At 40.4% G+C, this 14,750-nt stretch overlaps 2 protein-coding genes across 2 annotated transcripts; both read left to right on the forward strand.

Annotated features, from left to right (window-relative positions):
* Positions 1-979: 979 nt before the first annotated feature.
* LOC124675487 (lon protease homolog, mitochondrial) lies at positions 980-10,864 on the forward strand. Its single transcript, XM_047211563.1, has 20 exons — positions 980-1,294; positions 1,959-2,024; positions 2,127-2,321; positions 2,414-2,479; positions 2,567-2,608; positions 3,098-3,220; positions 3,698-3,796; positions 4,374-4,439; positions 4,524-4,610; positions 4,914-4,953; positions 5,052-5,223; positions 5,307-5,431; positions 5,990-6,120; positions 6,217-6,321; positions 6,505-6,618; positions 7,318-7,485; positions 8,320-8,421; positions 8,826-9,089; positions 9,716-10,234; positions 10,355-10,864. The coding sequence occupies exons 1-20, from the start codon at positions 980-982 to the stop codon at positions 10,535-10,537; spliced, it is 2,982 nt and encodes a 993-aa protein (XP_047067519.1). The 3' UTR covers positions 10,538-10,864.
* Positions 10,865-14,257: 3,393 nt separating this feature from the next.
* LOC124671128 lies at positions 14,258-14,737 on the forward strand. Its single transcript, XM_047207552.1, has one exon. The coding sequence runs from the start codon at positions 14,258-14,260 to the stop codon at positions 14,735-14,737; it is 480 nt and encodes a 159-aa protein (XP_047063508.1).
* Positions 14,738-14,750: the final 13 nt, after the last annotated feature.

A 14,750-nucleotide genomic window follows, 5' to 3' on the forward strand; every position in this document is an offset into this window, starting at 1 on the left:
ATATTAGTTGGATGATCTGTTTAGATATTATTATAGATTGTTGATAAATGATCTAAACAAATAGAGTTTATCCTAGGAGGCTACACCCGAAGGAAGATGGCAACGACACATAGAAGGGGATGACGCGTCCAAATGTCACACAACTGTTAACATGACAACATTTGTTTTTTATTCCTCTCGTATATCGTCGTCACGCCCTTAATGATAGGTTTTGAAAAAGATTTTTCATGTCATTCCCATTTAGGTTCGATTCGGATCCCTCTGTTGTTTCCCTTTCCTCCCGAACCTTTTCCTCGAAATGATAAAGAATCTGGTACACTCGAATTGTATTATTTAAGTGCTTATTGCTTGCCAAAAATCCTACTTCTACAATTGGTAGGTCACCGGGTTATTCAAATAAGTCGTGTTTTCTGTGCTTTTCCCATGTTACAACTTCCGTACCAATTCGATCGATCCGGAATGGATCGGTTAAACATTCTATTAGGGAGCCCGGTCTTGACTCTTCTGTGTGGTATTCATTCAAGACAATGAAGGATAGTCAAATTCAATTAATTTTGGCCGCGTTCAATTTTAAATTTTGTGAACAATTATGTAGGCAATCACTTAATATCCGTGCAATTATTTTTTTACTAAAATCATGGAAGCACTATTAACATCTTTATCTCTACTTTAATACTATTTTGCTAGTATCCCAATTTTCTAAAGCTGCAGATACAGGTTCAGCAATATTTAAGTCTAAGGTGAATGTGGTTATCACTATTCATCTATTTGAGGGAGCAAAACCTAATAAATCCCCAACTTAATAGTGTTTTAAACAAAAAAAAAACAAATCATAAAAAGGGTTTTGGAAGGGTTTCGCCGCTTGGCTCATTTCTTTCTTCCTCCCCAAACCACAAGTGCAGAGCACGCCGCACGCACGCACATCTGCGGCTGCTCGCCGAAACCCTAGTGTCCCATCGCCCAACCTCCCGAATCCTCCATGCTGCGCGCGGTGGCGGCTGCCGCCGCTGCCTTCCCGGCGCGGTTCGCCGCCGCGCCGGCCGTGGCGGCGGCGGAGGAGATGAGGTCGCCGCTGCTCAGGGTCTTCGGGACACTGAGAAGCGGCCGGAGCTCGGCGCTGAGGACGAGGGCGCGCTTCTGCTCCAGTTCCTCCGGGAGCGATTCCGAGGCCGCGGCGGCGGCGGCGGCGGCGGAGGCCAAGGCCGAGGATGCGGTTCCCGCGGAGGGTGAGGCGGAAGGCAAGGCATCCTCCGCCATCGTGTCCACCAACCCCCGCCCCGAGGACTTCCTTTCGGTGCGCTCTCTCTCTCATTTTCGATAAGAACCGCCATGTTTAGTTCCCTGGATCAACCATTTGGTGGAATTTTGTGCTGTAGTAGTAGAATCTGTAATTTGGTTTGAGCTCGGAATGTTTGGTAAATGAACCCTTGATTTTCTGTGGAAGGCGACTTACGCCAAGAGGGAAAGGATTGGGAAGCAGAGCCAATTAGTAACGGGAGTAATATTCATGAGATGAAGAGGATAGTGCTAGGAACTTTGACAGAAAAAACGCCTCCAAATTGTGGAACGACCTACATAGGGTGGGAAATAGGAATAGATATATAAACTGGCTTATATATAGTGCTAAAGGAAGTAATGGACTCCCTCCGTCCTGAAAAGGATGTCTCAACTTTGTCTAGATTTGTATGTATCTAGGCTCTAAAATGCGTCTAGATACATGCAAATTTAGACAAAGTTGAGATATATCTTTTAGGACGGAGGGAGTATTTATTCTGGGGCCGATGTGATTGATCCATCTGAGTTGTATAGTGAAGGTTTCAAAATGAATTTGAAACTTCATGTTACATTTCTATTGAACTTAATTGCTACGAGAAAAACTTGTAGAGTGAACAGTTGCTGTGTGATTATATTTTCATGATGTGTTCTAATAGGCGTGCCCTTCTCTTACTTTACCATAGGTCATAGCACTGCCTCTTCCACATCGACCACTCTTTCCAGGATTTTATATGCCGATCTATGTAAAGGTATGTTGCTGAGCTATTTGGTAACATCTCCCCACTCTGTAATTTCCTTCGTTTGCCTCCTATTGACCTGGTAAATTTTCCTCTACTTTAATAATCCTTTAGGACCCAAAGCTGTTGCAAGCCTTAATAGAAAATCGCAAAAGATCAATCCCGTATGCTGGGGCCTTTCTTGTAAAGGATGAAGAAGGTACTGACCCTAGTATCGTGGCCAGTCCAGATTCAGACAATAAAAGCATTGATAATCTCAAAGGGAAGGAGTTGTTGAAGCGTCTTCATGAAATTGGCACACTTGCTCAGGTAATTGATGATTGGAAAGACTGGGATTGTATTGTCCTAACACGGTCTTATGTTAATATGTTTTCTGTAACTAGTCTTTGTTGTTTCTGTAGATAACCAGCATCCAAGGGGATCAGGTGGTGCTGCTTGGCCACCGACGTTTGCGGATAACTGAGATGGTGAGATACGTTAAAATCCACTACCATTCAGTTTCTACTAGTTAGAGTTGGTAACTTTGTTTACATCAAAATGCAAAAAAATTGCAGGTCGAGGAGGACCCACTTACAGTTAAAGTTGACCATCTGAAGGTAACTCTACAATGATACCACTGATTCCCATGTTTTCTTTTATTATTGTATCTGCCATTATGGATATATCTAATTCCTCCCTCCTCCACCAAATTGGAAATTGCTGCTCAAATCCCTCACACAGAAATGAACAAGTGCACTATAGTTTTGTTTGGTGAATCGAAAGGGAAGTCTGTGTATGATCCTAAGTTCTGCTATAGCTGCGAATTTTAGCTGCATCCATGTAGTACTACTTTATTACATACCAGAATTTAGACCACCCTCCTTTTTCTTATTTTGCATTTGCTCTTCCACCGTTGTGGGATTTTTGATGATTTAGAACTTCTATAGCTTGTTTCGCATTGTATAATTTTTGATGGCACATGATTAATTCAATCTGTATGCTTAGTTAACCCTGATTTCACCATGAACTAAATGCAAGATTATTTCATTGCTATGTGTTGTCAGAAGATACCTTGCATTTTAAATAATTTAACTTGTCATTCACAGGAAAATACCTACAATAAGGATGATGATGTCATAAAAGCAACCTCATTTGAAGTTATATCAACTTTAAGGGAGGTCCTCAAGACAAGTTCCCTTTGGAAGGATCATGTCCAAACCTACATACAGGTGTGAATTAGGTCCTTAACTTCTTCATCTGTGGATGAATGTATCTTCTATCATTTATTTTTGATTATTGTATCGAAATCATAGAACTTTTCAAACCTGTAAAACACAGCTGGTGTTTTGATTGTTGGAATGATGTGTGAAATATCCAACATAGGCAGGCTAAGCATGATAAGGAATCCTATTAAGTCCTTCCATCCTTTTTAGTTGCTGAAAGTGAATAACAGGTAGTATGATGACTAGGAGAGGTGTATTTTTCTCTCCCAGTTACCAGTCCCTGCTGGTAGTCAGTTAGTGTCAGGCTGTAATGACAATATATAATAGAACTGTAAGCAGTGGCCATGTCAGAGTTGACATAGAAATCCCTGATCATAAATCTAACATGTATTTTCATTGTATACCTACGTGTTTCTTATTTCTTGGACGCTGTTCGCTTACACATTGACTTTCTGATTATTTTGCTCCTTTCACTTGATTCAGCATGTGGGTGATTTTAACTACCCACGGTTAGCAGACTTTGGTGCTGCTATTTCTGGTGCCAACAAGTTGCTTTGCCAGGAAGTGCTCGAGGAATTAGATGTAAGAAGCTTTTGTTTAACTCCTTTCATTCTACATTTATTTTCTACTCTAAATTAATTCCCTAAGCAATCTGGATGTTTCTTCAAACCTACAAAGTTCTTATCCACTCAAAATGGTATACTTCTGCATTCATCGATGTTTAGAGGACATGGAAACTGTAAATTGCCATGTGCACTGGTCTTATTTGTTCTTCAGTTGGACTTTACAATCTAAATATTAAATTGTGAAATATGATCACTTCATCTACCAGTTGAGCAGTATTCTCATGGTCATATGGCTCAGCAGGAGATTACGTTCTTTTGCTTCTTCTCCACTGATCATACTTATTGGCCTTCTTCAAACCAATTCGAAAGCACAAGAATACTTGGTGAAACGATAATACTGGTCCCTGGACTAGCAAACTATGCTCCCAAATTCACAAACACAATCAATTGCGAAAAATAACTATAAGATACTTTGCACCAGCAATGCAGCACTGAGTTATGTGCTCTTGAAAGAACAATATGTTGTTCAGAGTGCATGCTATCTTTCTTGTCTTCCTTTTTATTCAAATGTTGTACTTGTATTTCTGGAACAGGTAGATAAGCGTTTGAAGTTAACTCTTGAGTTAGTAAAGAAAGACATGGAGATCAGTAAGTTGCAGGTAATTCATTGTCTTAGCTCATGTTCTTAGTTTCAACTCTTAGTTAGAGCTTTCTTGATTCTAATGTACTTATACTTTGTCCAGCAAGCAATTGCAAAAGCAATTGAAGAAAAAATTAGTGGGGATCAGCGACGTTATTTATTGAATGAACAACTTAAAGCAATCAAGAAGGTACTTCATTACTCGCTATTTCTTCTACTACGTTGATTATTCTCCTTACAGTCTTATTTTTAAATTATTACTGATGTGTAATCTAGCACTTTTAGTGATCCATGATGCTATTGGTTTTCATAAAGTGGTAGAATGACCAATCATTTCATGCCCATGGTAGAACTATAAATTGACCAATGCAAACATCTGGTCTATGCTTCTTGAACCATATGTGCATCCCAAATGTGAATATAAGAGTTAAAATCTTTCAGGTTGATATTTTGTTGGTTCTTCACTATTACTCACCTTGTCTCACGTTTGCAGGAGCTAGGTTTGGAGACTGACGACAAGACAGCATTGTCTGGTTTGTTCTTGAACTGTCACACTTATTGCCAGTTAATGTGTTGTTTATTAATTTTTTCATTGCCACTTCATAATTAACCAACTATCTATGGGTTGCAGCAAAATTTAGGGAAAGGATTGAGGCAAAGAAAGACAAGTGTCCTCCTCATGTTTTGCAAGTCATTGAAGAAGAGCTCACCAAGCTACAACTGTTAGAAGCCAGTTCTAGTGAGTTCAACGTAACTCGTAACTATTTGGACTGGCTGACGGTATTGCCATGGGGAAATTATAGGTTTGCCTTTATCCGCCTTTCTTTGCGAAACATAGGTCAGGGGGCTCAGGGCCTTTATGTACTTGTTTGTCCTTTTGTTGCAGCAACGAGAATTTTGATGTTCATCATGCCCAAGAAATCCTTGATGAAGATCATTATGGTCTCAGTGATGTTAAAGAGAGAATATTGGAATTCATAGCAGTTGGGAAGCTAAGAGGGACTTCCCAAGGTTTTATTTCTCCCTATCATATTCTTTCTATTTTGTGTTTTGAAGTATGCCATTTATATGCAAGGTGTAGATGCTTCAAATGTTATATTGGCATTCTCATATATACCAAATTCATGAACAATGACAAATAAATGATCTGATTTCTCTACTTCATCTTAGCTCACCATTTGGTAAAGCTAGATTTTGAAAGTTGCTGCAGACACTTCTGATAGACATACTGTAACTAGATTGCTCACTTCGTTCTTGCTAAAATTTGGTACTCCCTACGATCATGAAGACTGTCATTTCGGACATACATGATCTTCAGAACGTAATGTTAGTCTCTAGGCTTCATTGTAATATATTCACAATACCAGTGAAACGATAATATCGTGAACATACTTGTTTATATAATCTACACATTGTTTTTGCATGCCATCAATATTTCAGAGATATACTAGTAGCAGTTTAAAGTTTGACTATAAACAACACTTCTATGTGACTGGAAGGAGCACCTTGCTTCATGTCTCGCCTGTAGCTATTCAACCAATGACTTTGTTCATTTACCATTTATAACAGGAAAGATCATATGTCTTTCTGGGCCACCAGGAGTCGGTAAAACTAGTATTGGCCGCTCTATTGCACGTGCATTGAACAGGCAGTTTTACAGATTTTCTGTTGGAGGTTTGGCTGATGTGGCCGAAATCAAGGTACACAACAAATATCCATGTCATGTCTCGTATCAAGTGCCAGTATTGTTTAAAACTAGTTGAGCAGACGCTCGAATAACATTTTAACAATTTTAGGGGCACCGGCGTACCTATGTTGGTGCAATGCCAGGGAAGATGGTGCAATGTCTCAAATCAGTCGGGACAGCAAACCCTCTAGTATTGATAGATGAGATCGATAAGGTACTGTAACAAATTGGTTATGTTCTATTCGTTTGAGATGCCAATTACTTCGCATAATATTTTGTGATTCGTTTAGACATCAACTGCATATTCAACAACAATTTATCTTGTTAGCCACTAGGAAAATTTTGGTTCATGTGCATTAATTCGATTATTCAACTGGATATCTTTGTTTGCTGGCAGCTTGGGAGAGGGCATTCTGGTGATCCAGCGAGTGCATTGCTGGAACTTCTGGACCCTGAGCAGAATATTAATTTTCTGGACCACTACCTTGATGTTCCTATTGACTTATCCAAGGTTAGGCTGTTTCTTTCTCAAGGTCATTTTTTTCATTTTACCTATATATACACTTGGGTAACTTCAGTTTACAGTTCAAAGCAACTTTTTTAAAGTCCCCTCACCAGTTGTAACAGACCTTATTTCAGTTTGCATCTCTTGGCATATTCATACATCTGGCTGTTACGCTTGGGCGTGCTGCATGCTTGTTACTGTGCTATCACATGCAGTGTTTGTGCTATTAATTGATGTGGCGCAGTAGAACAATACACTTGACGCCTTGAGAGTTCTGGTTCAGTTAATGTGTGGTAGCTCTGTAGACAGAGGCTCTTGCCCCTGGAGGCAAGATGGAAGAAGCATTCTTCTAATTCTTGCCTTCATTGTTCCTCAGAGGGTCCTTTTTATATAGATGCCTAACAATTAAATCTAGGTGCCAAGTCGTAGATCTATCTAAGATAAACTAACTATTTGGAAGATTATAGATTTAATCCTATAAATGGGAGCTGCCATGGTGGGGCCATGCACTTCCGTAGGTAACATAATGCAATATTGCTTTTTGCCTGACTCCCTTTTCTTCTCTTACTATTGGTGCTGTTTTGCTTGTGCTTCATGACTCCACTGTCATACTATTTTCTGTTTATGATGTACTTATTTTATCAAGTAAGTTTTTGAACTTAATTATTGCAAACATCATCTAATACGTTGTTTTATGAAAACCAGGTTCTGTTTGTTTGCACAGCAAATGTTATTGATACAATACCTAATCCATTGCTGGATAGAATGGAGATCATTTCAATAGCTGGTTATATAACTGATGAGAAGATGCATATTGCTCGAGATTATCTGGAGAAGAATACCAGAGAGGCCTGTGGCATTAAACCTGAACAGGTATCTGCAGACTAGCTATTCAATTTACTTTATTTTCTAGTATTGGCTATCACTTTATAGTTTAATTTTCTACGAAATGGAAGTTCACAACATGACCAAGAAAAACTAGTGATCAACTGATCATTGTTTAACTTTATGGTATGTTGAACACAGTTGAAATCTTACCAAGTTATGCTTGTTAGGTATGGCCTCTAAATTCTTATAGCTTTTTGTGCATTATTGCTCCGCATAAGTTTTCTTCTAATAATGTTGTGAAACTGTGGTCATCGTAATAACTTACCAAATCTAGTTCACTATAAGGGCTCCCAGTGGACTTTTCTTTAGATCATGGCTGGGATTACGGACTTAGATAGTGCATTGTGCTCTGCGGTCAGGGTTACATCGACTTGGGGGGGGGGCAGATTCCAGGGCTGTATTTGGAAAACTGTATATGCATGTGGTCTTGTAATTTGAATGCTTCTCAACAGTATCCAGTTTATTTTTGGCAGATATTTTTTTTGTCTCTGTTTGCAACTTACTAGACCTGTTTCTGATTTTTTTTAAAGCCTTGTGCACTTACTCCGTGATCATTGCATAGGTAATAGTTCAACATATCCATCTCTGATTTCCTTATTAAGGTTAACACTCCTGTTATACGGCTTCTTGTCATTAATAAGAACAAAAAGGAAATAATGATCACATTTAATTATGAAATTTAGATGTAACTGCACTAGTTGACAATTAGAGTACCGGACTTCTAGTGATATGTGAAATAGAACTATAAGCCTTGCATGTTCTTTGCAAGTACATTGTTAATTTCAGCAGCTTTAACGGCCCATCTACAAACATGTACAGGTTGAAGTTACAGATGCTGCCCTCCTTGCCTTAATTGAAAATTACTGCCGAGAAGCAGGGGTTCGGAACCTTCAAAAGCAGATTGAGAAAATTTACCGGAAGGTATTCAACATAGTGTTAGCCTAATGATCTTTGATCTATTAGTTTTGGAGCAAGGAGAAGTTGTCTACTATGCTCAATACAGTTTTAAAGGAGGGTCATACAACTTAAGATTAGTGTTTGTCCAATACTAAATTCAAACATCATGACATCGTCATTATTTTTTTGTGTCTGCTTAGTCTTGAGAAAAGTATGTATTGGCACCTTTTTTTTATTAGTTCTGCTAAAAGAAGCTATTTACAGTTTAAACTGATTGCAACAGTGTTTAATCAGTGTTCAAGTCATTTCATGAAAGGCTGCTAGTTGAGAGTTAATGCTCCCATTCATACCCTTATTCCGTAGCTCTTCATTAATGAACATAACTTATCCTTCTACATAATTTATACACCCTGTTACCCTTCTTCCAGATAGCTCTGCAGCTTGTCCGCCAAGGGGTATCAAATGAGCCAGCCCAAGTGGCTGTGATTGCCACAGCAAGCGATGAACTTACTGTTGGTGGTAGCGAAACAATGGTGAAAGATGAGAATTTGAAGGATCCTGCTATCGAAGATGCCGCCTTGGTCAACAGTATAATTGATCCTGCCCCTGAGGAAGTTAAGGAGGTACCATTGACAGAAGAAACTCTTGTAACTGAGCAAACTCTACCAGTGGACAAATTGAACACATCAGAGGTAGTATATAATCATCTTTCATTCTGGTTGTGTTTCATATAGATAAAACACTGATAGCTTGATCCTGAATATGGTGCTCTACTGTAACGTGCAAACCCAACACATCAGAGGTAGTATATAATCATCTTTCATTCTGGTTGTGTTTCATATAGATAAAACATTGATAGCTTGATCCTGAATAGGCGCTCTACTGTAACGTGCAAACCCAACACATCAGAGGTAGTATATAATCATCTTTCATTCTGGTTGTGTTTCGTATAGATAAAACATTGATAGCTTGATCCTGAATATGGTGCTCTACTGTAACGTGCAAACCCAATGATTTCCATGGTATTTATGTGGTGCTAATTGACACATCTGATGACCTAGAGGTAGCAGATCCAATAAACTGGTGTATTCAAGGAATTGTCTTGACTCTTGAATGAATCTATTGATGTTTCATCAAAATTTATTACGTAAATACTGGATACAATTGTTGGTTTTCCCAAAACCATGGATGCCACTGTTGCTAACTTAACAAAAGTTTATTTTTCTAGCTGACTTAAGAACTGTTTTGAGAATTGATAATGATAATATATTACAAGTTTATGTGGGTCACCTATTTACCCGAGTTCTGTATTTTGCAGGGCAACAAAGACGCAGAGGAAGCACAAGAAGAGGCAGCAGGCAAGGTAGTTGAGAAGGTACTAATTGACTCATCAAACCTTGATGATTTTGTTGGGAAACCTGTATTCCAAGCTGAGCGTATATATGAGCAAACTCCTGTTGGAGTGGTCATGGGTTTAGCTTGGACTTCTATGGGTGGCTCTACTTTATACATTGAAACAACGAAAGTGGAGGAAGGAGAAGGGAAAGGTGCACTTGTGATGACGGGGCAGCTTGGAGATGTCATGAAAGAGAGTGCTCAGATTGCTCACACAGTTAGTAGAGCTATACTACGCGACAGGGAGCCGGAGAATCAGTTCTTTGCAAACTCAAAGTTGCACTTGCATGTTCCTGCCGGGGCCACCCCTAAGGATGGCCCTAGTGCTGGATGTACCATGATTACATCAATGTTGTCCTTAGCTATGGGAAAACCTGCCAGGAAGGACCTAGCAATGACTGGTGAAGTAACACTGACTGGCAGAATCCTCCCAATTGGCGGGGTATGTTTCCTCTACTGCTAACCCAAACTTGGTTTGGTGAATCCCTTTATATGTAAAACTTGTGAACTTCACTTATTCACTAAGACTCTAATTGATTGATTATAATTACTCCTGAAATAGGTAAAAGAGAAGGCCATTGCTGCACGGCGAAGCTCGATAAAGACAATCATATTTCCATCAGCAAATAAAAGGGATTTCGACGAGCTTGCTCCTAACGTGAAGGAGGGTCTGGAGGTTCATTTTGTTGACACATACAGTGAAATATACGAGTTAGCTTTCAAGGGCGAGTCAGAGACAAGCTAGCAAGCACTTCAGAACAAAATGTTCAGATTGCACAAGGACTGAAAACTCAAGAAGTTTGCAGCTTAGACCATTCATAGCAACATCAAGAGTAACTTATTGTTGTGACCACTTTTTTTCTAGTGCTCAATGTGGCAAGACTTGAGGAAATTTTGGTAAAAATGTTTGTAGCTAGGTAGCTGAGGAGGTATCTCGAATAAGAAGAAATTCTCTTTTGGGGAGAACAAAAACAGAATGCACAAGTTTTGCGGCTTTTACAATTTTCCGTGTCTTCTTATGAATTGTTAGTTTCTTAAAAGATGGGATATAAATTTTAGTCTGATTATTTGATGTTCAGAGATTTCAGTAGGTAGAGACCTGGTGATATGTCCATTCGCAAATTTTTGTTGTCGACATTCTAGGGGTCTTGACTAGCACCTTTTGTACAGACATCACCAGGTTTGATTAACAACAGAAAATTGTAATAAATTCTAGTGCCTGTGAACCAGTTTTCTTTAGACCTCCAGATTAAGCATTGTGCCTTATGTCCATTCGCAAATTTTTGTTGTCGGCATTCTAGGGGTCTTGACTAGCGCCTTTTGTACTGACATCACCAGGTTTGATTAACAGCAGAAAATTCAAAATTGTAATAAATTCTAGTGCCTGTGAACTAGTTTCTTCTTTAGACCTGCAGATTAAGCATTGTGGCTTCATGCACGGATGGGACGCCACTGCCATGATGCAGAGACAGAGTAAGCATAGACCTTCAATCCCCTCTCAACGTCAACGTCATTTAACACCAGACAAAACCTCCTACCTAAGTTTTATTGTTACTTAATTGGGTCTACAACCTGCGACATCTTTGCTATGTGTGGTGTCCTTATTGTTAGTAGATACTCGTATAATACTCCCTCCGTTTGAAAAAGGAGTAACATAGTTAATGAGGAGAGGGTATGCATCTTATCATCTTCTATTCGAGAATAATAAGCGAAAGAGAAAAGTCTGCACATGAGTCTTACTCTAGAAATGCATGTGGAATGTCCATCATCGAGAGAAGAAGTTGATTCGCTGAAGCATAAAAGAGAAGGAAGAAGAGATCTTATTAGTTTAGTTAACCCTTTGGCCAGCCCTTAGCATCTCAAGAATGCGCTCTTCTCAAGCGAATCCAAATAGATGTTGGTTTGCGCAAAGAAAACTGCCTGCAGATGAATAAGTTGAGATATGAGGGTTTTTAGTTTTAGAAACATAAGTTGAAATATGAGGGTTTTTATTGTTAGAAACATAGTACAAAGGCCGATGCTGGTAAACACACACGAACTCTTCTATGAACGTACACACAACCTAGAGCCTGCAGATGAGTAAGTCGAGATATGAGGGTTTTTATTTTTACAAACACCGTACAAAGGCGGTAAACATGCATGTACTCTCACCTATGAAAAAAAACACACACACACACACCCTACATGGCTACTCTATGAGTACCTTGAAGAGGCTCGGCCGGTAAATTTTGAGGTTAACGAAATCATCATATACGTCTCACTATCGACAGAGACATCACCTACCACTAAAAAATATCGCCGATTCCGGGATTACATCCAACAAATGTAAACAGACTTATGCCAAGTTTAGGACTTGAATCTGGATGAGTTGATTTCACCAAAATGAACCTAACCATCTAAGTTACGCTCCGTTTGTCAGCAAGAGGTGATGGTATCTCAGTTTAAGAGGTGATGGCGACTGGTTTTTTGTTGAAACATGGCGCAACGACATTCATTTCAATACTTATTAAATTGACAACATCGACTACCATTCGTAATCACTTTGATGCAAGTCTGAATAAATGGGTTGAGCGCACAGGCAGATCTCGTGTGGTAGATAGAGCTCCACTATAGTCCGGACATCCTCTATCTTTCTGCAGAAAAAAAAAATCTACCTTTTGCAAACCTCTTCTTGACACAATCCATGGAGTGGTGAGCAAGGACGTAGCGATCACGGGCGAGTAAAAACTTCCACACATTGTACCGATCCATGTAAGACGGATGATAGAGCCGCAGATCCCTAGCCAGTTGCAGTTACTAGTCAGTTCGTCTTTAGACGAGGAGAATTGGTTACGGCTTTTACAAAATGATGTTTTGATGATTTTTGGTCTATACATATGAGGACTTTTACTGTGGTTTCTTAGTCCAGCTCTTCTCCGGCGATGACAATGTCATATTGTGAGGCATAGAACGCCAAGGTTTTTCACAAAATGTGGTTTCAAAAGAAGCTACTTCGCTGAGGGCGCGATGCTCACACGAGTGCATGATTGCCCATGTGCTCTTTATGGAGTACTGAACTGCATAAAAGCATCCATCGTATGGTTGTTGCACCATATGATATCGAACTGTAATTAATGGTGTTCCCCTATTTAAACATGATAAGAGAAATGGGATATGATCACGATTCACAAAGAAGCACGATGCATATGTGAGCCCGAGAAAAGAGTAGATCCTCAATCGTTGCTAGGTTCATATTAGCACACACCACATTTTGATCTAGTATACACGATTTTTTGCACTTAGTTGGTACTGCTTTTGCAATAGCGTTGAAACTCACATACATGATCCTGGGACTTGGATGCATCAGGATTTGTGACAGCACCGATCTGTGCTTTCGCACGAAGAAACAATACTATGTTGGCCAGCTAGACATGGACTCTTCTTCAGCGCTTCCCTGATTGGCAGCAGGGATTGAGATTTCTTGGGTTTCTCCATGTAAATGACAAACTTGATCTGACTAGTAATAGCACCTTCACCTTGGAACAAATTGAAGGTCAGTTCAATCCTGTATATTATCCAAATAAGTAGATTATTTGAAAAAACATGTAGTATTCAAGTGTTTCCAACAACTAAGAGACGATATCATGCCATTAAATTACTATCATACAAGTCTTGTATCTGTGTAAAACGACTGTTTAGAAATCTGGCAACCAAGTTACTTTAATCTAGTAGCTAAGTACTAGTAATCTAGAATGTAAGTGTTAATAATATGGCAATTACCGATGAAAAACATTGTTGAAACATCTACTCACGAGGAATCAAACGGCGAAAACAAATCATTGATCTGGTATACGGTTTCAAACAACAGCACAATTCAATTGTGAGAATTAAGATAATCTATGTCAGTGTCATCATCTGCATATATGAGAGAAGGGAGAACACGATGGACTATTATTTAGTGTTAATAAACTCTATAGTTAATAGGCATTTTTCCTTTGTCCATATTACTTTCGCCACTCTAAAAATTGACATTTTGCTTTCGCGGACGGAAGGGCAAAAATAAAAGCGAAACAACAAGCAAAATGCTAAAGTTTAGAGCGGCAAAAGCTCGTGTGTGGCAAAACAAAACAAAATTCAGCCCAGATCGCGCCGCTCCATCCCGCTTACACCACGCGTTCCCATCAACATTTACAATGAAGGAATACAGACACATATTTACTCGTAGAGTGCCAGTTGTCCTGGTCACCGGTCCGCCGGCGACGGCGTTGCCCCCGCGCCGTGACCGGCCAGGCAGCGAGCCAGTGACCTTGGATCTAGCGAAGCAGCTGGGTCAGATAACGTTCACAACGAACCCACCATAACTTTGAAAATTACCGAGTCCACACCAACTAAACCTCGCAACCGCCAGCATTTTTATACCCCCATCGTCTAAGTCCCAATCTTCCTCGGCCAAGAGCAATCCACACTCTGCAAAGCTGCCGTTGCCATGGGTAATTTCGTTTCGGCAGGCGGCGGCCGCGGCCACGGCGGCAAGATCGTGCTGCCAGACGGGACCGTCCGGGCGTTGGGAGAGCCCATATCCGTAGCCGAGCTCATGGTGGAACATCCGTGCCACTTCGTCGTCGACGCACGCCTCGTCTCCTCCGTCGGTGGTGCCAAGGTCGCCGCGCTGCCAGCTGACGACGTGCTGCAGGGTGCTGGGGTGTACGTCGTGCTCCCAGCCATCAGGGGCAGGGTCTCCGCCGACGATGTCCGTCGTGTGCTCGCGACAGCACCTCAGCCGCTGTGCCAGAAGGCTGGTGGACAGGAGCAGCGGGACGAAGCACCGACGAGGATCGAAGGGCTTGGATACCACCAGCCGGAGTTCCTGAGCCGGGAGATGACGTCCAGGGGGGCATGGAAACCCAGCCTGAAGACGATCGAAGAACTGTGGCAGCCCAGGAAGATTCCTCATTGGCTCTTCTGAAGCCAATCGGACT

The sequence above is a fragment of the Lolium rigidum genome, chromosome 7 (genome assembly GCF_022539505.1).
Source record: "Lolium rigidum isolate FL_2022 chromosome 7, APGP_CSIRO_Lrig_0.1, whole genome shotgun sequence".
Taxonomy (NCBI): domain Eukaryota; kingdom Viridiplantae; phylum Streptophyta; class Magnoliopsida; order Poales; family Poaceae; genus Lolium; species Lolium rigidum.

What these genes read in the sequence shown, in the direction of transcription:
- LOC124675487 (XM_047211563.1), top strand. Translation starts at nt 980, where the DNA reads ATGCTGCGCGCGGTGGCGGCTGCCGCCGCTGCCTTCCCGGCGCGGTTC. An exon ending in AACTTAAAGCAATCAAGAAG is followed by an intron (nt 4,611 to 4,913) that starts GTACTTCATTAC and finishes TCACGTTTGCAG; the next exon opens with GAGCTAGGTTTGGAGACTGA. An exon ending in GCTAAGAGGGACTTCCCAAG is followed by an intron (nt 5,432 to 5,989) that starts GTTTTATTTCTC and finishes CATTTATAACAG; the next exon opens with GAAAGATCATATGTCTTTCT.
- LOC124671128 (XM_047207552.1), top strand. Translation starts at nt 14,258, where the DNA reads ATGGGTAATTTCGTTTCGGCAGGCGGCGGCCGCGGCCACGGCGGCAAG.